The sequence below is a fragment of the Artemia franciscana genome, chromosome 13 (genome assembly GCF_032884065.1).
Source record: "Artemia franciscana chromosome 13, ASM3288406v1, whole genome shotgun sequence".
NCBI lineage: Eukaryota > Metazoa > Arthropoda > Branchiopoda > Anostraca > Artemiidae > Artemia > Artemia franciscana.
In genome coordinates this window covers 27197477-27224609 of record NC_088875.1, presented here as the reverse complement: position 1 = coordinate 27224609, position 27133 = coordinate 27197477, and the positions used below count along the sequence as shown (strand labels likewise).

Below are 27133 nucleotides of genomic sequence, written 5' to 3'. Positions count from 1 at the left end.
TACCTGCCATATTAACTGGTTGAGTACAGTAATCTTGTATTGCTGATTGTTCTCTATGATCTCTTTTCTGGAACTCCGAAACTAGAGGCGCGTCAGACAATGTTACTGGCGTTAAAAGGACATCATAATTTTTGAATACTTGTCTATACTCATTGGCTATCAGTCGGCGTACCTTCATGGCTTTTTCAAAATACTCAGAATAATTGCTAAATAAGTAAAAAAGGGTTAAAAATATCAAAAAAGGGATCAATCACATTTCATGTGCAAGTTTAATGCATGCAAAATAATTACTACGTTCATCAATACTGTTACATTTAACAATATTCTGCCATTTTTAAAACTTTAATGAAAAAAATTACGCACTTAATAAATGAATTTTCGCTCAATGATTTGTATGGGCCCACAATGTTTTCACCACAATTGACTATCAGGTTGTAGTTGGCTATAGTTCAACAGTTGGTAGTTTCGGGCTATTTGTAGCCAAAAATTACAGTTTGAGTCCAAAAGGGCCAAATCAAAACTAAAAGAGGATTATAAGAGACAACTAATTTGAGAATATTTAGAAGCTGTGCATATAATTTACCGATTTGGGTGGACATTTAACCGAATTTCTTCCCCAAAGATATACACAGTCTGCATAAAGTGAACGGCTGTTATAACCATAACTTGCAGGATCATATGAATCAAAAGGTTTCTTTTTTTGGCGTTTCAAGAATCCCTACCAATTTAATAAAATAAAATTGATAAATTTTAATATAATAAAATTATATTAATAAAATTTAATGTAATAAAATTTGATAAAATTTTTAATAGTTAAGCTTAGAGGATGAGCTTATCAAATCAGTAGTCATAATAAATAAAGAAACGGCTCATCCAAACTGATGTTTTTCATCCTATTATTTAAAAAAAAAAGGAAAAAGGCTCCCAGCACAGTACATTGCCACTTCCATCATCTTAAGCCATGGAGTTATAATTTTGGCAGAAATTAGACCGAAATGTCACAAGTCCAAAGTATGAAATGGCAATTTTGTTAAAGGCATCAAAAACCTTCTAAAAATAAGCCCATTTCCAAGGGCAGACTCCCAAGCGTTCTGGGTTTCGTCTATAATCTAATAGTTATTAACAAATTAGAGGTGAAAAAAATCTAATAAGTCATTTTACATAAAAATAAAATACCTTTTAATCTAAATATGAGGAGGCTACCACCCTTCAACCACACGCTTTTTAGGGTAAAGTTTAACTGGTGCTTGACTAAACTAATCAGATAGAAAAAATATTTAGCTGGTTGGTAAATGCAAGCGTTTTATTTACCTGCCTTATTACCTTTCACACACACCAAATAGATTTTGTTTATCGCTCTTGTTGTCACTTAAAGCAAATACACCTGCATTAGAACATTAATTCCTAAAACATTGAAACTACAGAAAGTAAACGTTTGGAGATTTTGACTGCTTTCACTAAAGCTCAAGTCGCGCTTCAGTCAAAATAGTGGCGGGGGGGGGGGCTAAGGGTACAGCATCCCAATTCAAATATAGAATAATTTCTATTCGTTTCAATTATTTTTTTTTATTTTATGTGAATCTTTTAATAGTATTTAATAATACTATAGTCTTCTTGTATGAAAAATGCAAATCAGAAACGTCAGTAGCAATTTATTTCAAAGTGGTCAACATTTGCAAGGAAGATGGGCGGGGAAGGTGAAATTTAGGAAAACAAAGAAAAGAGACTAATTTTAAATGAACTATACGAAAATACGAAATTCACAACAATCTTTGGACTTCAAGACAGCGCAAAGTAGGAAGGACGAGTGCCCTATCATAACAAAAGGCATATGTAGAATAAGAAAGGGATTTTAAATGAAAAGTTTTGATAGTTTATAACTACGAGAAGGCTTAGCCATAAATGACTTTTGTCTGGTTACAGTTTAAACGTAGATAAAACGAAAAAAAGTTAACATTCGTATCTCAGCACAATACAAGAAACAAATGATGAATAAATAAGCGAAAGGCGAAGAACATTAAAATTTATAATGAGAAATAAGCTCAAGTTTTCCAATGGATACCATAGGAACTTTAACCTTTATTTGAAAAATATGTATTTTGAAATATGAATTTTAATTTTGTTAAAAACCAACAAATCACAGATACCTATTTAATGAATGATAAATTAGATCTTTAAAAAATTTCTTCTATTTGCAGATTGCAAATTGCGAGGAGACAAAGAGATAATTAAAACTCTATTGCAATTAATTTTGTCTAAGAAAATGTACTATTTACAATTCAATTAGATTACTATTTTGTCCAATGAACTCTACTAAATTGAATGGCAGTTTTTTTTCAAACAGCTTACAGTTGTATGCTAACATAACAACAGCAATGAAAAAAATATCATATTATCTAGATAAAACATTCCACATGTATGATAAATAGAAACAATGAACTTCATCTGAGACACTAACCTTTTTAATAGAAAGTAGTTTCCAGCTAAGATCCTTCCCCGAACTACCTCGTTGAAACCCTGACTTCTGTTGCTGGCGTACAAAGCTTCAGTTGAGATATTCTCGTCCGTTCTTAGTCCGTACTCAATCCCATCATATCGGGCAAAATTGCTTGCAACTTCACAAGGATTAAGAATAGAATAGCATGCGATTGAATATTGGGTATGAGGCAAAGAAATCTTAAAAAAACATGGCTTAAAAATGTCATTATGTTCATGTTTTATTTCTATATATTTACTAACATTCTAGTCTTTACTCTACACTGGGCTGGAGATGAAAATCCAATTATTTCAAATAAGTAACAGGAGCCGTTTTTTAAACTCAGAAGTTGATAATTAGTTAAACTATTGGAAACCGACTTAAGAAGAACATGAAGAAAAATAACATATTTTACAAGATGACACAAATTATCACTCAAACATGGACCAGGGATGTCAACGGCATGTTGAAGGATACATTTTGATGTTTCTCTACTGATCCCTTCTCTAAAACAGAGCCAAACTAAGAAAGAGACTTTTTTTAGTTATTTCTTTTCTTCTCATTTGGTCAAAGAGATTTTTGACCAATAATTTTTCCAAAAGGGCAAAAGTAGGAATTTTTATGCCAACTTGTAACTGTTTGTGTATTTATTATTTTCTTGATCTGACTTTATATTTAAGTGTAATATAAGACCAGCGTTTGTCAGAGTGAAACAAGATGCATGTGAGTACATTTCAAATGCGGCTAATAATACATTTTTTCTTTTTACTTACTTTTTTTTTTTTGCTTTGCAAGTAACTAAAGATATTAGACTCAGTATCACCAAAAATAGGAAGAACAATATTTTATTTTTACTTTTTTAAATTTTTTTCGACTTTCTATACATACTTACAAAATATATGAATACTTTTTTGTACCAAAAGACCACTGTATGCATTTTTCACATATTCAATAAATGCTATTAATTTAACGTTTTTTCCTTAGTTGATTCGGACTTGAAAATGGGACTTTTATTATCATATATTCATTTTTCACTTTTACTTTATGTGGGGCTGAAATATAAAACTACATTTTCCATAAAGTGTCAAAGCCACTCTGCGCAGGTCTTTAACTCTTTGTCACTAGCCAATTTTGCTTCTTAATTTTACTTCGTGTTGGGACAGTTGTATAACACTCACTTTAGCCACACTAGAATAATAGGTATTTCAGTGTTTTTACTACACATTGAGCCAAGCAGAGCCAAAATAGAAAAAAATATATTTTTGTTATGTCTTATATTCACTTTTGTTCTATTCTGCTACGAAAAGCCGAGGCCGATTCTTATAAAAAAGTGACTGAAGGTTTATTAATATTCTTACTTTTGCCATATACTGGACCGAAGATTCCTGTTTATATTTTGAAAGTTTGTTGAACCTATTAAATTAATTTGATTTTACTTTATAGACGACCAAATACATTAGATTAACTTTGGCAAAAGTAGATATTTTTAGCATAATAGCAGCCATTTGTAAATTAACTGATTTCTCTTACTTTACAACGGGTAAGAAGGACAGCGCGAACTGTCACCAAAAGGGAACAAGAGGCATTTCCGTGTACATTTTAAATGAGACAATATAAATAATTATATTTTTGCGTTTTTCTGTTTGTTTTTTTTTTGTTTGACGATACCAATGTTATTGCATTGGGATAAAGGGAAAAAATTATTATTATATATTTTTTTCATTTAACATTGAACCCAACCCGATCTTTTCAGTAGGGAGGCAGGGGTATTTTTTTTTGCACATATAACTTTTGTATGAATATATTGTTCATATTTTGTTGTCTTGCAGGCGTACTGATTTTTTCGCGCAAACACCAATATATAACCATTTTGACATGATTGAATACAAATACTTGACCTTTCTCAATAGTACTTTGCATAAATTCTCAAATGCCTTTCGAATCTTTAAGATATAAATCATTTTGTTAATCTTTAAGAATCATTTCGTTAATCTTTAAGAAACATCATTATTCGATGGCCTCTAAAATGTTAAAATAATACTAGGCTACCAATCAGTTTCTTTTTATAACATTTCACTCGACTCAATTCAAGTATCATCCGAAATTTCGATGTATTTTGTAGCTCCATTTCGCAAAGAATTCATGATTTCTCTTGAAACAACTGACAACTCAAAATTCGGTGGAGTAGTCTATTATCATAACCTGATGACCATGGTTCCAAATACCCCCTCACCCCAGCAGAGGTTGTCTTATGGTTCTACGAAATTTCAACTTTTCATCTAGTTAATATATGAAATACAATAAGTTGAGTAACTTTGTAATATATTATTTATAAAATCATGAATCCTAATCACAAACTGTTTTGAAATTCAAAATTCCTTAAATTCAAGACAAAGTTGGTTTAGAGGATTCAGGAGAAATAATAAACACCCTCTATTTAATCAAATCATTTAGGCTTTGCTTTCAAGTTTTTCCTTTCATTTTACAAAAAACGCGAACAATAGATAATTAGTTGGAATCTGAGGCAATTTTGCAACGAACTGAATCGATTGAGTAATTGAATTATCAATACAGTACTTAAGCTTATATTACGCACACCATAAAAAGAAGACAAAGAACATACCTGTTCAACTATGGCACCCGCATCCGCTAGCATATCAGCAACGTCTGTCCATGCCTCAACAACCTCCATGGACATTCCTTGACAGTGAAATTCCTTGGGAATCCCGACGCGCATACCCTAAAAAATATGAGTAGAAAAGCCGTTAAAAAGTAGAAAAATCCTAACTAGTCAGAAAAAGGATTCGATCTTCCAAAGTCGGTTATGGCAAGTACTTATTAATCACAATGATTATGTAATTCATTGTACTATTGGGTGTCCCTAGGAAAAAAAGTCCCTATAAAAGCGTTTATGATTTATCAGATATTCTTTCATTCTGGCACTTTACTGAAAATTTCATTTCCGTGTTTTTTAGTCAAAATTGGTATCATGGCATAAACTAGCCAAACTTGAAGCGAAAATACCAAAAACACGGTCAAGACTGGCCCCTTATTAGGGCTAATAACAATTCATTTTTTATCAAAGTATTTCAGAAGACAATTCCAAACGGAGGAGAAAATACTGCTTATGTTTCAAATATCCATTAGAGCCCAGGTTCACACTGAAATATATCCTCAAGAGGAAAAATCAACCAAATAATTCATAATTCATTGTACTATTGGGTACAATGCCCTGATTCTGTTACGTTTAAATTACACAACAACCCTTCCAGTCTAAAAGCGATGCTTCAAACCAATTCTGGCGCAGACATAGGGGTGGGCATCAGAATTCATTTTTACTAAGTCATGTGCAGCATATTTCACTGCTCTCAATACTTTAGAATGATTTTTGGGGGTAAATCAGAATGTGTCCACAACATATTATTTTTATTCCCCCCCCCCAACAACTTCATATGAAAGAGTGGATGTAGAAATAGAGGATATACTTATAGAAATAGCTCACTAGATTAGAAACTGAAAACCCTAATGCCCTTTTTACGGGTCAAAAGTGCTTTTAGGGGGAATCTCCCCCTTTTAATACCCTTTTTCACAATCAGAATAGTTCTCCTAAACTTTCAGGGATCGTCCCCTGCGTCAAAAGGATCGAATATTTTGACGGGAGAGAGGATTGGCGCATTAGGGGACATAAATATAATGCAAAAAGCTTGCCGTCCCAGATCGGTTTGGAACTTACAGACTTAAGTCCCTGGGCCAAGGGATTAGACCTTACATGTAATCAACAAGAGCTAAGAGCTCATATGGCACTTGTGACGAGACAAGAAGAGCTAAGAGCCAAGAGCTCATATGGTATAAGCTCTAACACAATTCTAAGAATCAATAGAATGATTTAATAGGAAAATCAGAGGCTTAATGCCGGTGAGGAATTAAAATGAGAGCTCTGATTCACGATGCCCTTCTAAATATAATATGAAAAAAACTTCGTTTTCTTAAAGAGTTAAAGAGGCTGCGTCCCGAAGTCGAACCTTAAAACGTACAGGAATTAGGAGAGGCAGTTGGGGGGCAGTTGCCGCCCCCCAAACCCCCCGCTTTTAAAGACTCTTTTGTACAGGTTTTTTGTTGTACACCAACAAACCCCCAGCTCTTAGCTTGTGTGCTCTGTGTCTGGGAAACTGTTTCAATAATTATGTTAAAATGTAAATGGAGTGGTCAACTTCATTGTTACTAATTACTAGATTCGGCGCAATGGTTCTCCTGTCCTCTTGTGTTTAACATTTTTCGAAGTTATTCCATTATTCATTCATTTCAATTTTTTGTTAATTAAAAGAGGGCCTTTCCGAAGCCAAGAGCGGGGGGTTAGGGGGGCGGGAGCCCCCCACAACAAAAAACCTGTACAAAAGAGTCTTTAAAAGCGGGGGGTTTTTTAGTCAAAATTGGTATCATGGCATAAACTAGCCAAACTTGAAGCGAAAATACCAAAAACACGGTCAAGACTGGCCCCTTATTAGGGCTAATAACAATTCATTTTTGTTAGGGGGCAGTTGCCGCCCCCCAAACCCCCCGCTTTTAAAGACTCTTTTGTACAGGTTTTTTGTTGTACACCAACAAACCCCCAGCTCTTAGCTTGTGTGCTCTGTGTCTGGGAAATACTTTCAATAATTATGTTAAAATGTAAATGGAGTGGTCAACTTCATTGTTGCTAATTACTAGATTCGGCGCAATGGTTCTCCTGTCCTCTTGTGTTTAACATTTTTCGAAGTTATTCCATTATTCATTCATTTCAATTTTTTGTTAATTAAAAGAGGGCCTTTCCGAAGCCAAGAGCGGGGGGTTAGGGGGGCGGGAGGCCCCCACAACAAAAAACCTGTACAAAAGAGTCTTTAAAAGCGGGGGATTTTTTAGTCAAAATTGGTATCATGGCATAAACTAGCCAAACTTGAAGCGAAAATACCAAAAACACGGTCAAGACTGGCCCCTTATTAGGGCTAATAACAATTCATTTTTTATCAAAGTATTTCAGAAGACAATTCCAAACGGAATTTTTGTTAATTAAAAGAGGGCCTTTCCGAAGCCAAGAGCGGGGGGTTAGGGGGGCGGCAGCCCCCCACAACAAAAAACCTGTACAAAAGAGTCTTTAAAGGCGGGGGGTTTGGGGGGCGGCAGCCCCCCAACTGCCTCTCCTAATTCCTGTACGTTTTAAGGTTCGACTTAATGCCAGTCGGAATTTAAAATAAGAGCTCTGAGTCACGAAGTCCTTCAAAATATCATAATTCATTAAGATCCGATCACCCACTCTTAAGTTATAAATACCTATTTTTTTCTAATTATTCCACTCCCTTTAGCCCCCCAGATGGTCGAATCCGGAAAAACGACTTTATCAAGTCAATTTGTGCAGCTCCCTGACATGCCTACCAATTTTCATCGTCCTAGCTCGTCTAGAAGCGCCAAACTCGCCAAATCACTGAGCCCTTCCCCCCAACTCCCCAAAGAGAGAATCCGGTACAGTTACGTCAATCATATATCAAGGACATTTGCTTATTCTATCCACCAAGCTTCATCCCGATTCCTCCACTTCAAGTGTTTTCCGAGATTTCCCCCTCCAACTTCTCCCAATGTAAAAAGATCTGGTCGGGATTTGAAATAAGAGCTCTGAGACATGAATTCCTTCTAAATATCAAATTTCATTAAGATCCGATAACCTATTCGTAAGATAAAAATACCCCGATTTTCAATTTTTTCCAAGAATTCCAGTTTCCCCTTCAACTCCCCCCAATGTCACAGGATCTAGTAGGAGGTTATAATTAGAGCTTTAAAGCACAAGATCCTTCTAAATATCAAATTCCCTTAAGATTAGGTCACCCTTTCGTAAGTTACAAATACCTCATTTTTCCAAATTACTCCCCCCCCCCAACTCCACCAAAGAGAGCAGATCCGGTCCGGTTATGTTAGTCACGTATCTTAGACAGGTTTTTATTCTTCCCATCCAGTTTCATCATGATCTCTCCCTTTAAGTAATTTCTAAGATTTCCGGTCCCCCCCCCCCCAACTGCCCCCCCAATGGCACTGTATCCGATTGAGATTTAAAATAAGAGATCTGAGTTATGAGGTCCTTCTAAATATGAAGTTTCATGAAGATCCAATCACTCCTTGGTAAGTTAAAAATACGTAATTTTTTCTAATTTTTCAGAATTACCCCCCCCCCCCCAATAGAGCGGATACGTTCCAATTATGTAAATCAAAGACTTCTGCTTGTTTTTCCTACCAAGTTTCATCCCGATCCCTCCAATCTAGGTGTCTTCCATGATTTTAGGTTCCCCCACCCCAAACTCCCCCAATGTCACCAGATCCGGTCGTGATTTAAAATAAGAGCTTTGAGACACGATATCTTTCTAAATATAAATTTCATTTAGATCCGACCACCCGTTCGTAAATCACGCATCATGTATCTAGGACTTGTGCTTATTTTTCCCACCAAGTTCCATCCTGATCCCTCCACTCTAAGTGTTTTCCAAGATTTTAGGTTTCCCCCTCCCAGCTCCCCCCAATGTCGACAGATCCTGTCGAAATTTAAAATAACAGCTCTGAGACACGATATCCTTCCTAAATCGAATTTCATTAAGATCTGATCAACAGTTTGTAACTTAAAAATATTTCATTTTTTCTATTTTTTCCGAATTAACTGGCCCCCCACTCCTCCCCAGATGGTAAATTCGAGAAAAAGACTATTTCTAATTTAATCTTGTCCGGTCCCTCATACGCCTGCCAAATTTCATCGTCCTAGCTTACCTGGAAGTGCCTAAAGTAGCAAAACCGGGAACGACAGACAGATCAACAGAATTTGCGATTGCTATATGTCACTTGGTTAATACCAAGTGCCATAACAAGAGCTAAGAGCTCATATGGCACTTGTGACAAGGCAAGAAGAGCTAAGAGCCAAGAGATCATATGGTATGAGCTCTAGCAAAATTCTATGAATCAAAATAGATTGATTTAAAAGGAAAATAAGAGGCTTAATGCCGGTCAGGATTTAAAACAAGAGCTCTGAGTCACGATGTCCTTCTATATATCAAAATTCATTAAGATCCGATCACCCACTCGTATGTTATAAATAACACATTTTTTCGAATTTTCCTCTCCCTTTAGCCCCCAGATGGTCGAATCTAGTAAAACGACTTTATCAAGTCAAATTTTGCAGCTCCCTGACACGCCTACCAATTTTCATCGTCCTAGCACGTCCAGAACCACCAAACTCGCCAAATCACTGAGCGAAATCACAAAGAGAGCGATTCCAGTACAATTCCGTCAATCACGTATCAAGGACATTTGCTTATTCTATCCACCAAGCTTCATCCCGATTCCTCCACTCCAAGTGTTTTCCAAGATTTCCCCCTCCAACTCCCCCCAATGTCAAAAGATCTGGTCGGGATTTGAAATAAGAGCTCTGAGACATGAATTCCTTCTAAATATCAAATTTCACTAAGATCCGATCACCTATTCGTAAAATAAAAATACCCCAATTTTCATGTTTTCCAAGAATTCCGGTTTCCCCCTCCAACTCCCCCTAATGTCGCAGGATCTGGTCGGAATTTAAAATTAGAGCTTTAAAGCTCAAGACCCTTCTAAATATTAAATTTCCTTAAGATCTGGCCACCCTTTCGTAAGTTACAAATACCCCAATTTTCAAAATTACCCCCCCCCCCCCAACTCCACCAAAGAGAGCAGATCCGGTCCGATTATGCCAGTCAAGTGTCTTAGACCGGTTTTTATTCTTCCCATCCAGTTTCCTCCTGGTCTCACCGCTTTAAGTATTTTCTAAGATTTACGGTTCCCCTCAACTACCCCCCCCCCCCCAATTACGCTGGATCCGGTTAAGATTTAAAACCGGAGTCACGAGGTCCTTCTAAATATGAAGTTTCATGATTTTTTCTAATTTTTCAGCATTAACTCCCCCCCCCCAATAGAGCAGATTCGTTCCAATTATGTAAATCACATATCTAAGACTTCTGCTTATTTTTCCCACCAAGTTTCATCCCGATCCCTCCAATATAAGCGTTTCCATGATTTTAGGTTCCCCCACCATAAACTCCCCCCAATGTCACCAGATTCGGTTGGGAATTAAAATAAGAGCTTTGAGACACGATATCCTTCTAAATATCAAATTTCATTGAGATCCGATCACCCGTTCGTAGGTTGAAAATACCTCATTTTTTCTAATTTTTCAGAATTAACCCCCTCCCCCCAACTACCCCAAAGAGAGCGGATCCGTTTCGGTTATGTCAATCATGTATCTAGGACTTGTGCTTATTTTTCCCACCAAGTTTCATCCCGATCCCTCCACTCTAAGCGTTTTCCAAGATTTTAGGTTTCCCCCTACCAACTCCCTCCCAATGTCACCAGATCCGGTCGGGATTTAAAATAACAGCTCTGAGACACGATATCCTTCCAAACATCAAATTTCATTAAGATCTGATCAACCGCTCTTAAGTTAGAAATACTTCAATTTTTCTATTTTTTCCGAATTAACGAGCCCCCCCCCCCCCCCCCAGATGGTCAAATCGAGAAAACCATTTCGGATTTAATCTGGCCCGGTCCCTCATACGCCTGCCAAATTTCATCGTCCTAGCTTACCTGGAAGTGCCTAAAGTAGCAAAACCGGGACCGACAGACCCACAGAATTTGCGATTGCTATATGTCACTTGGTTAATACCAAGTGCCATAAAAATAGAGCACAGCTCGCAAAAAGATGGACCTAAAAAGGGCCTAAATCTTTCTCTGGTCAGCTCAAAATTTCTATTCTCAAGTCCTGAATCACGAGGACCTCAATGAACAAAAAAAAGAGATACAAACATACTGATTCTCAAATAAAGATAAAGAGAGAGTAAAATCAATTCTCTGAAAGGCGTGGAACTTTCACTTAGAAGTTCGTGGGTCAAGAAAACTTTTATGCACAAAAATGAAACCAAGTTTGATGGCAAAGACCATCAAAATTCGGGCCAGGAATTCCTTTTTCAATGTGCTTCATAATTATATCCGAAAGTCCATGGGGTTATCACGAAACCGAAGTCCATGGGTTTTGCAAAATAGGTACTAAATTTCGCAAACAAAAAATGATAAGACAATATTGGTTTGCTTTAAAATCAGACCCAAAAAATGTCAACCAATACCATTTTCTTCGAACAGCTTGAACTTAAAACAAAAAGCCCCTCGCTAAGTCGGCCTTAATGCACAAAAACATTTTAACTTTGGGCACAATACCCATTCGAAACTGCGACGCAAAGAAGGGCCGAAAAAATTTTTCACTTGGCTTGAAACTTTTAAGGATCCTTGTCTGGGCTAATAAAACCACTATTTTTTCGGCGTGGGATAGTTTTTAGGGGTTCGAAAATTGACCCAAGATCTCACTGTCTTGGACCAGTTCCAAACACAGATACTAACAACTAACTAAGTAGTTGGCTCTGCGGCCTTGATGGGACTCCTGAATTCATTGTATCCATTTCCCGGGTACATAATGTGCTTTGATTTTGGGCAAATAAGCTAAGAAACAATAATTCATCCCTTTCCATCAAAAAATTGATTTATCATAGTTAGCTTTGAACTAGATGGCGTTGCATATTAGTAACGAAATACACGATTTATTATCTTCTACATGATTCTATGATTTACCTTTACAGAAGGTTGGTCCGGCAACTTAACTTCCTTCTTGTAGTCTTTAACCGTAGTCGAGTCTCGGATATCTGGGCCAGCCATAATATCTGCAAAAACGTAATTTATATGAAAAACATAAGTAATGTCAGGATGCACTGTTAGTTGCAAATCCTATCTCTAATCAAAATCGCTGCACACTCATTATACTTGAAATTAACCAGAAGATAGCTTTTTGGGTCCACCTCAAGGCGTTTTTCATTTTTTGCATTCTGGTTGCAAAGAAAAGTTTCATCATTGTTTATTTCTGCGTTTATACCTAGATCAGATAAGGACTAGATTTCACTCAGGTAGCCAGATTTAACACCATCCAACGAAAACAAGTCTCCATATAGACAAGTACTTCCTTCGGTTCTGTTTTGGAATGAAATTGAGGATTTCCTTTCCAAAGTCGACCAAACTGAGCTAAAATATATCCATGTACTAGTAAAAACGACGATTGTTATCTTGTTTCAGACAGGTATTCAAAAGAGTCTAATTTCATAAACATTTTAAGGATGACAAACTTCGCTATTAAGCAGATAAGCTCCTTATTGTTCACACAAAGATGTTGCTTGGTCATTTTTCCTTGACAAAATTGACTGAATTCAGGCACAGCTTATTTGAAATAATAGCTAGCAAAAAGTAGAATTCTATATTAATATTCGAACTGAGAAATCTGTTTAAACCATTTCTTATTGTTTATCCTGTGATAGCACAGTGAATTGATGCTTTGTTTGACAATATGGGGCCCAGGATTCTACTCCTCGTTGCTGCAAGGTTGAGAAACAGGCTTACTACATCCCCTGCGAAAAAGACCCAGCAACTAAAACGTCGAAATTAAAATATCGACGTCCTGTGCGCCATCTCTGGCTCTGGAATGTCGTTATCCTTTATTTGTTCTTTTTTTATTGGCTATAGAACGACTTCATTTTTCCGTGATAAGTGGTGTGCACAACAACAGCCATAATATAGGCTGTTCAAGATCAAATCTATTAAACTGCTTTGCGATTTCAAATTTGGTATTGAAGCATTTCATATTAATGCACATTTATAAAAATGATCTCGAAATGTAGGGATTAATACAAAGAAGGGACAAAAAAACTTCTCAGTCATCTAATGCAATATATCTTACTTTTAAAAAATTACATTAATTAGATCCCAAGTTATGCAGCTAGACCATCTTAAAAAAAGGTTCACAGCTAAATTTTTGTAGTAAGGATGGCACGTGGATCATGCTAAGATATATTGGTTTATATAGCTGGAAGTGCCACGGTAGAGCCATGGATAGTAGGGTCTGGGACCCCAGCTACTTCTAGCATTTAAGAATTCTGAGGTCACTGGCTACACGGGGCTAAAACTAAGAAATGAACATCCTAAAATAATTTCTTATTATTTTCATCCTAGTAAAATCAAATAGGACTTAAATAGGCCTCAAATAGGACTTAAAGAATTATTCATACAACTTTTGAGTAATTAATTTTATTTTTCATTCTAGTAAAATCGAATAGGACTTAAATAGGACTAAAAAAATTATTCATACAATTTTTAAATACTCGATTTTATTTTTCATCCTAGTAAAATCTTTTGTCTTTTGTCACCTTTGATCGTACACTTTTTTTTACCAATAAACGTATATAACTAATTCACTTACAGATTCGACTATAAAACCATGAAGAGATCTTTTTGCCATGTAAAGAGACCACTAGGTATCATGCTTAAACGAGGAGTGGAGCGGGGGTTCATAATTCAACCAGCAACTGTGGCCTAAATGTTTCTTTTCATATTTTAAATTTAAAACCCCAAAGGGTTGACCCTTCGAACCGAGGGGATTTGACCATATGACCTGCAGCATCAATTTACAGAAATTTGGAAGGGTGGGAAATTTATTTTTCAACATCTAGGGGGGTAAGTTTCTTATTTTTTCAATCTTTCCATTGAAAATGAAAAAAAAAATGTTTTCCAAAATTTGGGAGGGGGAGCGGTAAAAAACTAGGGGGACAGACTTACCTAGCCCCCTCGAGTTGACGCCACTAGGCATGACTAGATACTGTCTACTAGGTATTAGTCGGCATCGACTGTTCCAACTAAAATCTTATTGACTTTTTATGTTTAAGTTTATTTCAATTTTTCGTGACATACGTTTTGATGAGGCTAATTAATAGCAATTCACGTAAACATGAGATAAAAAAATTAATGTTTACTATAATTGCTATAATAACTATAATTACTATTATAAAATTGATTTTACTCACTGAGCATGGTAACATTATCATCAACATTTCTTGTGAGAATGCTAGGTGCATCCATAGAATTCACCAGCGGGATTAATCCATGTCTAGACAATAGCCCATAAGTCGGCTTTAAGCCAACAACACCACAGTATGCCGCAGGATTTCTAGCAGATCCACCAGTATCCGAGCCAAGGGCACTAAAATAAAAAGAAAAAGAAGGAATTAATTTGCCTCATTAAAAAAATAAAATTCACAGAACTCTGCAATAGCTCGTCAAGTTTTTTACTTCTAAAGGATTATCTTAAATAGTAATTGTTAAAATATTTCCACTTTGAAACGTAAACTTTGTCTAAGCTGAAAAAAACCTGGAAAGAGAAAATCTTCTCTTTCTTCTTATCTGACTTTCTCGCTCACAGATTCGTTTTAATTCCCCCTTCCACTTAAAACTAAAGCCTCTCTTATTAAAATCAAAACATGGATAGATAAAGGAAATATTACAGCAAGCTTAAACAAGTCAAACATGAAAATAAAGGATTATTAAAGATATTTCCTCCAAACAAACACTGATAACCATCCTTCATAAAAACTCTTACTCTAAATTAACGGATGAGATTTTCATTGTAAAGAAGCACATGCAGGAAAACCTAACAAACCAGCTACTTGTTCAACTTGTCCATAACCATCCAGCTACTTGTGCTACAAATTTCAGTACTCTATAATTTCGAACATACTCTAAAGATCATTACTGATTTTGTCTAAGAATATATGAACCAAAACAAAACAGTTTTTATTTAAGAGAAGACAATCAAGATATAACGTTTGAATGTGGTACAGCATTCCTAGGACAATACCAATCAAGTACGCTATAATCTTGAACGTAATAAAAGACAAAAAAAAACACAGAATAAGCGAACAACCGAGCTACTAACTTACCCAAAACAAGTCCCACTAGCAACAGCAACTGCACTTCCACCAGAACTACCTCCAGCTATAAACCAATCGTTTTCAAAACCGTCTACAATATGATGAGAGTAATCTTTGTGTTTACCTCTAAGACGATACTTTAAACCTGATCTCCATATGTTTTTTGTAGGTCCAAAAATACTATCAATGGTTCCAGACCTGAAAAGGAGAATATTTGAGTCGGTAAACACAGGAAAAAACTAAAAAAAGAAAATATTTAAAAAGCTAGGGCTTTTCTTTGTCTATAGTGGAACCTTTTCTTTGTGTAGTGTATGTGAGTAGTATATCATCAATAGACACAGAGGGCACATTCTTATTTCCGCAGTTGGGTCATTGACATATTTCCATAATCATACTACAAGAGATAATTCATTAGCATAATCCAGCAGGCACCTCATTTTCAAACACCTGTCTGAACGTGATTACCAAGGAAAGTTGAAATATGAGTTTTGATGATTAAATTCTATGAATACGTTTTTATTTGGATTGAATGAAACTGGTCTTACCATGCACTTGGGTAGAGTAAACCGGCAAAGTTATGTTCCCCAATAAACCAATTGCTATGTCATTTTTTTAAAGGGAAACTTTTGGTCATCTATGACCCGCCTTCGATAAGCCCCTAATATCTCTCCCCCAACTTTTTGCCCCCTTTTTGTGCTTAATTGTTTTTTGAACTTGGAAATTGTTTTGGGGACTTTTTGGGGCGGAATTTTATGGGACTTAGAATTTTTAAAAGTATTGTTTAGTATGCTATTGAGGCATCCATAAAGTCAACATTGATGAAGTCGTATATATTTAAGCGGTTATTCGACAGTCCTATGGGGAAATGATGCAATAAAGCCCTTTGAAAAGTGTTGCTTAGTATTGGGGTATGTATAAAGTCAAAATTAATAAAGTTGTATTTATTTTAAGCGATGATACGACACCCCTATGAGGAAACGATGCAATAAAGCCTTCTGAAAAGTACAGCTCAGTATTGGGGATATGCATAAAGTCAAAATGAATAAAGTCATATGTATTTTAAGCAATGATACGATAGTCCTATGAGGAAATGATACAATAAAGCCTTAATTGGTGACTGAGCATAAAAAAATTAATAGAAAGCACTTTTACATATAACAAACTCAGCTAATAAGTAAATTCTGTGTGTCTTAGTTGCTGATTGAGTATCGAAAATTTAGTAAAAAAAACACTTTTGACTACAATAAACTCAGGAGTTGATAAATTCCGATTGTTTTAGTTGCTAACTGAGCACAAAACAAATAATAAAAAACCCTTTTGACTACAACAAACTCAGCTGCTTGGTATATTAAAAGTCTTTTAATTGGGGATTGGGTATCAAAACATGAATAGAAAAACACTTTTGCATGGAACAAACTCAGCTAGTAGGTAAGTTCCGACTGTCTTAGTTGCTGACTGAGCATCAAAATCTAATAAAAGCACTTCCGACTACAATAAACTGATGGAGTTGATAAATACCGAGTGTTGTAGTTGCTGACAGATTTCCAAAAATAAAATCAATAAAAGCATTTTTGACTACCAAAAACTCAAAAGCGATGATACGACAGATGATACAAGCACTTTTGACTGCAACAAACTCAGCTACTTGGTAAATTAAAAATCTTTTAATTTGTGACTGGGCATCAAAATATTAATAGAAAAACACTTTTGCATGGAACACACTTAGCTAGTAGGTAAATTCTGAATCTTTTAATTGGTGACCTAGTATCAAAAATGAAACTTCTACAATGGGGTTCTCTGATACGCTGAATGCGACTGTGCGATTTTCGTTAAAATTCTATGACTCTTAGGGGGTGTCTCCACTATTTTCCAAAATATTAAACATTTTCTCAGGCTCGTAACTGTTGATTGTTAAGATTAAATTCGATAAAATTTATATTTTTAAAATCAGCATAGAATCTGATTCTTTTGATGTATTTATTAGTATCAAAATTCTGATTTTTTAGAGTTTCGTTCACTACTGAGCCGGGTCGCTCCTTACTACAGTTCTTTACCACGACCTGTTAGACTACTCAAACACAAGGACCATTTATTTTGAATGAGAAGTATTTTTAACTAGCTTTAACACTTTAGCAACAAAAAGCGAGGGTTGAGTAAGGGGCAGCCTCCTTTATACACAGCATTTGTTATTGTGGAATATAGCCTTCGGGAATTTTTCGGGGTAATTTTTTTGCGGCAAGGGGGGTGGATAATTTTTCACGAGGAGGAAAGTTTTCGGGGGAATTTTTCAGGAGAAAGGTTACATGGGGGGGAAGGGAAGGGAATTCTTTGCACAACCTGAACAATATGGCAATAATTCTGTTTTTGTATTTATATTGGCTACAAGATTTCATTGTTTTTAAGCATACGTATATAACGTATATAAACATCAGAGAATCCTATTGTAGAGGTTGTAATGACATCAGCTAAATAGAAAATCAGGAATCACACAGAATTTCTAATCCAATGAGCAATAATATTCCTTTTCGTCCACCCAAAATTCTGCAGTAAAAATATTACTAAGGACTTTTTCAACAAAACAACTGTTCATCGCAAAGTTTGACGATATATTCAAATTTAGTCAATAATTTTAATGGCAATGCAACATTTTAATTCCTAGGTAGAAAAACTTGAAAGCGGGGGGGGGGGGGGGGTGCAAACAGTCTACGATTATCAATATAAACAAATTAACAAAGAGGCTTAAGTGCATGGGCGTTTAAGAGGCCGGTAACTCATGTCATATAATGTTTAGGCCTAGGCACGATTTGAAAACGATCAAAAATCAAAATAAATAAAAGCAAGTTTTTTTCACTGAAAGGAAGGAGCAACTTTGGAACTTGAAATGAACGAGAATTATGCCTTATATGACGAGGACTGACCATCATCAACTCCTCGCTCTCTATTGCAAAGTTTGACTTTTGGCCCGAATTTCTTCAAGAGAATTTGCTAAGACACAAGGGCCATTGAATTGGAAAAAAGAAGCTTTTTTAAAGCACTAAGAAACTTTAGCTTTACGAGCGAGGAGTTGAGTAGGAGCAACAACCTTTATATACATAATAATTTCCGTTCGGTTTATGTTTTAAATTTGTCCTTTACATTTAGTTGAAAAAAAAAGATTTTTTTAACTTGATTACACTTTTTCTATGGTCTTTTGCTAACGCAAAAAAAGGGTCAACGTTTCAACTATCTTTGTCTGGTTTTTGACCAGTAGCAAAGCATCGAATTTTTTTCAAAGGTGATGAAAAAGTATGCTAAGTAAAATTAAAGTATACGAAAATAAAAAAGAAAGGAATTACAAAACAACGCAAAAACAGTAGCCTACTTATCAAAATAAGGTAGGAACTTCAAGAGTTCAGTATCATTAAACAATATTCTGACTCTCCTTCCTTTGCGTTCCACACAATTTAGTTATAGCCCCCGATTTCCAGGAGGAAGAGACTCTTCCTTGCCCACTCCCCCCGTGGACGTCCATGATGATAACTAATGTTCTTTGAACTTGAACATTATATTCTTTTTTTAAAAATTACACAAAAAATATTATTACAGAATTTAAGGGTTTGAGAACTTTATTAGGATTTAACTTTTTAAAAACCAAACAGTTCATAGTAACGAAGTGTAAGTAAAGAACGACCCGGCTCAGTAGTAACCGAAATTCTAAAAAACAAAATTTTGATACAAATAGATATATCAAAAGAATCAGCTTATTATATTGATTTTAAATATGTGAGTTTCAGTAAGTTTATTCTTGCCGATTAAGGGCTACGAGCCTTAGAAAATTTACCTGATTTTCGAAAAAAGGAGGAAACACCCTGTAAAAGTATTAGAATCTAAATGAAAATCACACCGTCAGATTCAGCGTATCAGAAACCACTGTTGTAGTGGTTTTAAGCTAGTATCTTGAAAAATGTGGAATTTTGTATTTCGTTGCCAGAAGAAAGATCACGGATGCGTGTTTATTTGTTTGTTTGTTTTCCCCAGGGGTGATTGTATAGACCCACTAGTCCTAGAATATCGTGAGAGTACTCATTCAAACGGTAATTAAAAATTCTAGTGCCCTCTTTAAGTGATCAAAAAGATTGGTGGGCAGCCTGGCCCTCGCCACTTTTTTCCCAAAGTCGTCCGGTCAAAATTTTGAGATTGTCATTTTGCTCATCATGGTTGAAAGGCCCAATAACAATGTCTTTGGATATAACATGACCCCAATCAACCCCAGGGGAAAGGTCTTTAAGTCATAACATTTACCAATTTTTTACACATAGTATTTGTTATTGTAACGAATTCGTTATAGTAAGTATGTATGCATTTTCGGGTGGGGGGAGGCGAATTTTTTCAGGGGTTTTTTCCACGGGTGAATTTTCTATGAGGAGGGAGCTTTCCAGGGGGTGAACTTTTCACGGGAAATCATACACCGGGAGAGTTTGCCAGAATTCATATACAAAATTCTTTTTAAATGTCTTGCTTTCTCTTTTCCGTCTCAATTTTACGTGTGGAGTTATTAAGGGTAACTGTCCGGGGTAAATTTTCACCAGGATTGAATTTTCTAGAGGATACTTCCGTGGGGAGGAGGATTCCTCCTTGGAGGTGGGGCCTAATTTCCTGGCATTACTTAAAAACGACCAGAGATTAAATTTTAAAAAAGTTTTTTTTCAACAGAAAGTAAGAAGCAACATTAAAACTTAAAACGAAGAGAAATTATTACGTGGTGAAGGGGATTGCCTCCTCTTCAACTCCTCGCTCTTTACTCTGAATTTTATTTCAATTCTTTAAGAACGAATCCTGAAACACAAAGACCGTTTAAGTAGAACAATAGGAAGCTTGTTTAAAAGTACTAAAAACGCTAGCATAAAGAGCGAGGGGTCGCGGAGGGGGCAATCCCTTCATACACGTAATTATTTCTGTTATTTTCAAGTCTTAACGTTGCTCCTTACTTCCAGTTAAAAAACTTATTTTTTTAAAATTTAATTAAGAAAAAGTATGGAACATATTCAACTTACGTTATAAAGGATGAGCAAAGCACAAGTAAAGCCAATACCAATACCAAACCAATTCTTCTTTACGTTTGCATCTGTCTATTAAACATTTCCCAAGGACCCCTTTATTCCGTGGAGAAGAATGCAAAATATTATTGTAAATATAGGCCCTTCTGGGGTGTTAAGGTCCTTAAGGTTTTTTTTTTTTTTCAATTTTCTAAAATCTGGCTAATTGCCTAACGGGTAACTTTAAACTTGAATAATTTTACATATTTAGAAACACCAGAAAAATTGCATTTTTTATGCATGTATGCTAAAAAAAAATACTTTTTTGAATTTTATGCCATTAGCCCGATTCGCTCCTTAGTCCGTACATACAATTTAAAGCTAAAAGACTAAGAGTTCTAAAACTAAAGAGCCAAAAGACTATACAATTATAAATACTTGCTTTGTCGAACATAATCCATTCCTGAGTACAAAAAATTGTTATATCTGACGCGTCTGCTTCAACTCGATCTGATACCTAAATGTTATTGCTGTTAAATGCCTAACAGAGGGCATTTCAATGTCCATAATATCTTCCGCGGGAGGAATTTTTTATGCGAAGGGAATTTTCGTGTAAAAATTCCCACGAGACGGGGCACTTCTCGGCCTGACTTGAAAAACGATATTAAGTGAAAGAGAAACAAATTTCCTCAACTGAAAGTATGGAGTAACATTGAAACTGAAAACAAACAGAGTTTATTCTGTATATAAGAGGGGATGCCCCTCCTCTGCCCCTCACTCGTTACAGTACAAAGAAAACGCTGGAAACAATGTTACTCAAGCAATAAAAGATGCTGTAGTTTGATAAGTGTTTATTGCATTTGAAGTTTTGACCCAAAAGCAACCTCGCCACTGCGGATATGGGTGTTTTTAATAGATAACACGCTTACTTATGAATTACAAAATTGGTTCTTCGTGAGTAGCCAATAAACAAGCAAGTGACACTAACCAATCACTATGTTTGTTGCCCTCCTAAATAAATTTCGTAGAGTACTATAAATCTTTAGCGTAAAGAGCAGGAGGTTGTGCACTAGGCAAACCCCTTAATACACAGAAGAATTTCTGCTCGTTCTGAGTTTTCATGTCGCTCTTTACTTTCATTTGAAAAACAGGCTCAAATTTGTTTAAAATTTCCAAAACTTAGCCCAAAGTCCACTTAGTCCACTCTCTTCTTGGATTTGAATGATTTTGGCATCCGACATATTTTGCACGAATTATTTCTTTTGATTCCCAAGTGCTAAATGAACAGACGAAAAAGAACAAGATCTATTTTCAATTCAATGAACTTACATTAACTTATCATCAAACTTTTGAATTTATAAGACGGTGCACATACCCCATTCCGAATTCATCCAAGTTTGTCCTGCCAATAATTACTGCTCCACTATCCATTAGCTTTTGAACAACTGTAGCCGAATATGGTGACTTAAAGCCTTTCAGCATGTTTGAGGCACATGATGTTCTCTGTCCTTTTGTACAAAAATTTTCTTTGACAGCAACGACTATCTTATTCTCATTACCTAGAAAAAAAGAGGGGAAACTGAGTTCAACAAAATCAACTTTCTTAATTCCAATGTAACATCACTTGATCCGGCATCCTCTTCAATTGTTTTAATTACACTGGTTAAATGCACATATTTTCTGTGTTGTCTGTAAGTTTGTCTGGTATTGTTTTACACAAGCATGAAACATCCCTTAAAAATTAAATTTAACCCTTTATAGTTATCATACAAACCAAGATGTAAAGCGAAAATGTGATTATTAGAGGTATTTAATAACAATGACTATATTTTGAGGGACTCTGATAATCAAGATAATTTATGTAATGAAAGAAGGCCAGGTATATTAGTTTGTGCTTGTCTCTTACTAGTACTGCCACTTCTACTACTAAGAACTCTTCACAGTACACAGCAGTCTGGGACTAACAAACATGCTCTAGCCCCATTTTATTCAAAGTTTCAATCTCTGCTCCCTCTCATTTAGTCCCTACTTCCTTACAAAAATTTTTCCTTATTCCCCTTCCCCGCATTTGGGGATGTCATGGTTTTCGTTTGACACCATATGGCCCACCAAAAAGCACAACGTTTGGATAGCTTGTTCATTTTACTCTCTTAAAACTGTCTTGGCCATCTTAACCTTGATTCAAAAATTTTTTTGTACTCTTCTATATCACAGAAATGAACTAAATAAAGACTAAACAGAAATGAACTATAAAATTGCGAGAGAACGCTGAAATTGAGAGGAAGGGGAGGAAGCAAATAAAAGCTCAGTATTTACTATATAATGAAGTCATGTGTGACATTTTGGTATCTGACAGGGTATGCTTCTCAAAAATAAATAAAATCCTTCGGAACTACATTATTCAAGCAGCGAATGGTTAATTTTTCCAATTAAAAACATTCAGTTTTACAACCAGCAGAATTATAACATAAATAAATAAATAAAATAAATATATTCGCAAATTTGATGGCAGGCCGTTAAGCCTCTACAAAACAAAAATCTTAATTTGCATTTCTTCTAAATTTACACAAGGAGAAAATGTCACTTGAATAATATTCATCAACTTCCTTCTTGAATGTCAGTAGGTTGGTGGAGCAGATTACTCTTTCTGGTAAGTTGTTCCAATGCTGAACCACTCGGTTGCCGAAAGTCCATCGGCCCATGTCCTTGTAAAAGCGTTCCGTACTCACTTTGTACTGATGTCCTCGGAGATGATTTTTATTGAACTGCACGATTCTCTGGGCTGGTACATTATCATAGGCTCCATTGCAAAGACGGATAGCAAAGAAGGAAGGAAGGATAGCCGGAAAGACGGATAGGAAGCAAAGACGGATACTGGCATTCTTTAATAATAATATGAACAAAAAATCGTGGCGCAGAATTTCACCAAGGGATCAGACAGTAGATCACACCACGGTAGACACGTATGCTGCAAGGCGTACACAAGACTGCAATGGATCTTCAGGCAAGAAATTTTCTCCTTTTCCCATTATGAATAAAAAAAATTGTTAAAGCAAAAAATAAAACGTCAAGACCGTAGTCTGTCAACATTCAAACCCAAATTTGACGACTGACCCAGCAGAGGGAAGATTCAAGGCAAGTTTTTTTGTTTTTTTTTTTTTATGTGAAAAACTGGGATCCTGAGGCAGCAGTTTTCTATCTATACGCTGAATTTGACAAAAGATACAGACACAGTAGTAATGGAATATACTTGGGGAAAAAATTAGTTTCTGATTTTTTTTTTCTCTTTTTTTCAAAGAAAACTTTTTTTGTACTCTTCTATATCACAGAAATGAACTAAATAAAGACTAAACAGAAATGAACTATAAAATTGCGAGAGAACACTGAAATTGAGAGGAAGGGGAGGAAGCAAATAAAAGCTCAGTATTTACTATATAATGAAGTCATGTGTGACATTTTGGTATCTGACAGGGTATGCTTCTCAAAAATAAATAAAATCCTTCGGAACTACATTATTCAAGCAGCGAATGGTTAATTTTTCCAATTAAAAACATTCAGTTTTACAACCAGCAGAATTATAACATAAATCAATAAATAAAATAAATATATTCGCAAATTTGATGGCAGGCCGTTAAGCCTCTACAAAACAAAAATCTTAATTTGCATTTCTTCTAAATTTACACAAGGAGAAAATGTCACTTGAATAATATTCATCAACTTCCTTCTTGAATGTCAGTAGGTTGGTGGAGCAGATTACTCTTTCTGGTAAGTTGTTCCAATGCTGAACCACTCGGTTGCCGAAAGTCCATCGGCCCATGTCCTTGTAAAAGCGTTCCGTACTCACTTTGTACTGATGTCCTCGGAGATGATTTTTATTGAACTGCACGATTCTCTGGGCTGGTACATTATCATAGGCTCCATTGCAAAGACGGATAGCAAAGAAGGAAGGAAGGATAGCCGGAAAGACGGATATTGGCATTCTTTAATAGTAATATGAACAAAAAATCGTGGCGCAGAATTTCACCAAGGGATCAGACAGTAGATCACACCACGGTAGACACGTATGCTGCAAGGCGTACACAAGACTGCAATGGATCTTCAGGCAAGAAATTTTCTCCTTTTCCCATTATGAATAAAAAAAATTGTTAAAGCAAAAAATAAAACGTCAAGACCGTAGTCTGTCAACATTCAAACCCAAATTTGACGACTGACCCAGCAGAGGGAAGATTCAAGGCAAGTTTTTTTGTTTTGTTTTTTTTTATGTGAAAAACTGGAATCCTGAGGCAGCAGTTTTCTATCTATACGCTGAATTTGACAAAAGATACAGAAACAGTAGTAATGGAATATACTTGGGAAAAAAATTAGTTTCTGATTTTTTTTTTTTTCTCTTTTTACATCTTTCATAGAGCCAGCTGGTAGACTCATGGCCGGATATACCAGAAGTACACCTTTTACCTGGGTTTACTTCTAGAATTGTGTCTGTGTAGCATCTTATAAGGGACTCAAAAGATGGGTTTTTAGGGATGGCCTACCCCAGGAGACCATTCCACATGAAGGTCCAGGGTCTTACAAAACCGTTCTTCAAGTATCCAAGAGCTTCTGTTATAAGCAAACAATTTGACATGTTTCTGGTTATTTATCGTATTGGGTTTGACGGGCGGTGGTCCCTATGCAGATAGTACACGAGAATAAGCAAAAGTGCCGGATCAGTGCTACAGCCCGTTCTTGAGGCCCTATTTTGGATTCGCTGTAGTAGAATCATTTAGTTTTTAGAAGCAAACACAAAGAGCGGACATTCACGCTTGGCGATATACTAATGCAGAATTTGTAAAAGGATGATCAAGCTGAACGTCAAGAAATACTCAAAACATAAAAAAATAGACCCAGCTGACCCGTACAGGAAGATCAGACCTTATCAAGATGTCCACTCCAAGAGAGAGATTGTGGGGAAAGTCGTAAATAAAAGACGAAGCTCATAAACTCTTCTGATAGCTTCAACTTGAACAGAAAATAAGCATTTCAACGGAAAATCTTCATTTGGTAATTAGTGACTTCTTTGTCTTAGATGCGTTGAAGCTTACCATCCAAACATCAGACCACTTCTCTAACTCCAGGCAACCCGACTGTAGGGACAGGGAGACATATCAATCCACATTAGAGCCTGCTGGACTTTTTTAGCGGAGTAGCTAGCCCAATCAATAGTGAAATCAGTGCGAAAAGAGACGTCGGCTACTTCCTTACTGTTGTCATCAAGACTAAAAACTCATTAAAGGCCTTAGAAACAGTTTTCATCTATGCCTAAGAATATTGTATCGTAATTCCGTCAGTCAGAAAAGAAGGAATGGACGCATCCTCCTTTTGATTACAGCATTACTTCCTTGACAGCCCTCCAACAGTTCTTACTGAAGCATTTTCCGATTTGATTGCATTATCCTCATTGTATTATGGCCAGGATTGGTGAATCACATGGACAGCATCACTACACACTGTCACAAATCATAATTGACCTTCTTCTTTCTTAGACAGAAGAAGGAAGGGATGAAGAAGAAAAGAAGGAATAGATGCATTCCCTTTTGATTACAGCATTGCTTCCCAGGGGCGGATCTAGGATTTTCTTCAAAATACCCGCAATTAAAAGGGAACCTCAACAATTATGTGTCTTAAGTAGGTAGGGGAAATAGTCGTAAATTTAATCTAAAATCTGGTGAGGGTTTAAGTTCTAATAAATCTGTTGAAATTAAAATGGTATAAAAATATTAATACAGATAATAGTAAGTTATAAAAACCACCCCGCCATAAAAAAAATAACATAAAAAGCTGTTCACCATCTATAAAAAAAATAAAATATTTAATAATTTCTGCATAATTTTTTGCCTTCGCACTTCTGACCACTATAGCGAGTGAGATAAGCTTTTTATTGTAAAAAGAAAAAAAAATGCTCTCAAACCAACTTTTGGGGTAATGCACTGTTTGTGACAATTTGTATAGATCAAACCATTTAGTATGTTGCCTAACTTCCTGGCATCGCTTAGTAGTTACGATAGTAATGAAGAGTGCGAAATGAGGATAAAGACACAACTGGTATAGTCGTAAAAGATATATTAAATATTAAATACTAGTTCTTTTAGGGGTTTAAAAAGAAAAACAGAATGAAGAGATAGAAATGTATAGAAGATATTTAAAGCAAGCGTTTTAAGAAGAAGGTTTATTGCCTACGAAATTTCAAAATTAACTAATCCAAATTTTACTTTTCATAACAACGTAGCGTATCTTTCCGCTTTTTAAAGTTCAATATATTTCGCTAAAATTACAAAATTCACACTTTTCCTTAATATTTCCTCTTCTATTCATCCTAAAATATTCGAATAAAGACCAAAATCGTCAGAAAAATAGGAACTCTAATAAAGATGCATGTAGGTATGCGCTTCAAGCTAAGTATATGAGTCGAAACACTCCTTAAAAAATAAACAATTATGTGTTTGTTATCTTTGTATTTGATAGGTATAGATTGGTAATTTAAATTCTCAGGGTTTCAAGCTGTGGAAATTTCTTTGATATTTTCGGAATCTAACAGACCACACAAAGTAGCTAAAACCTTGCTTCTAACTTGTTTGCAAAAAGAAACAGTCTTAAAAATTAAAAACTGATTAAAAACTAAACTATTAAAAACCAATTAAAAAAATAACTTTCGTCCCAACCCAAACCAGAGCAAGCAGACCCAACCACAAACCCACCACCACGTCAGGGGGACGCCCCCCACACCCCCTGGATCCGCCACTGTTGCTTCCTTGACAGCCCTCCAACGA

At 35.7% G+C, this 27133-nt stretch overlaps 1 protein-coding gene across 3 annotated transcripts in view; it reads right to left on the bottom strand.

The window, feature by feature from the left end:
• The window catches only part of LOC136034742 (glutamyl-tRNA(Gln) amidotransferase subunit A, mitochondrial-like), a 48909-nt gene that overhangs the window by 5820 nt on the left and 15956 nt on the right, over positions 1-27133 (bottom strand). For all 3 annotated transcript variants that reach the window (XM_065716116.1, XM_065716115.1, XM_065716117.1), the window contains exons 3-9: positions 21703-21886; positions 15322-15510; positions 14410-14585; positions 12137-12225; positions 5100-5216; positions 2459-2676; positions 4-206 (exon numbers count right to left, since the gene is read on the bottom strand). In XM_065716116.1, coding sequence (XP_065572188.1) covers positions 4-206; positions 2459-2676; positions 5100-5216; positions 12137-12225; positions 14410-14585; positions 15322-15510; positions 21703-21886 — 1176 coding nt within the window. The remainder of the gene's footprint in view (positions 1-3; positions 207-2458; positions 2677-5099; positions 5217-12136; positions 12226-14409; positions 14586-15321; positions 15511-21702; positions 21887-27133) is intronic.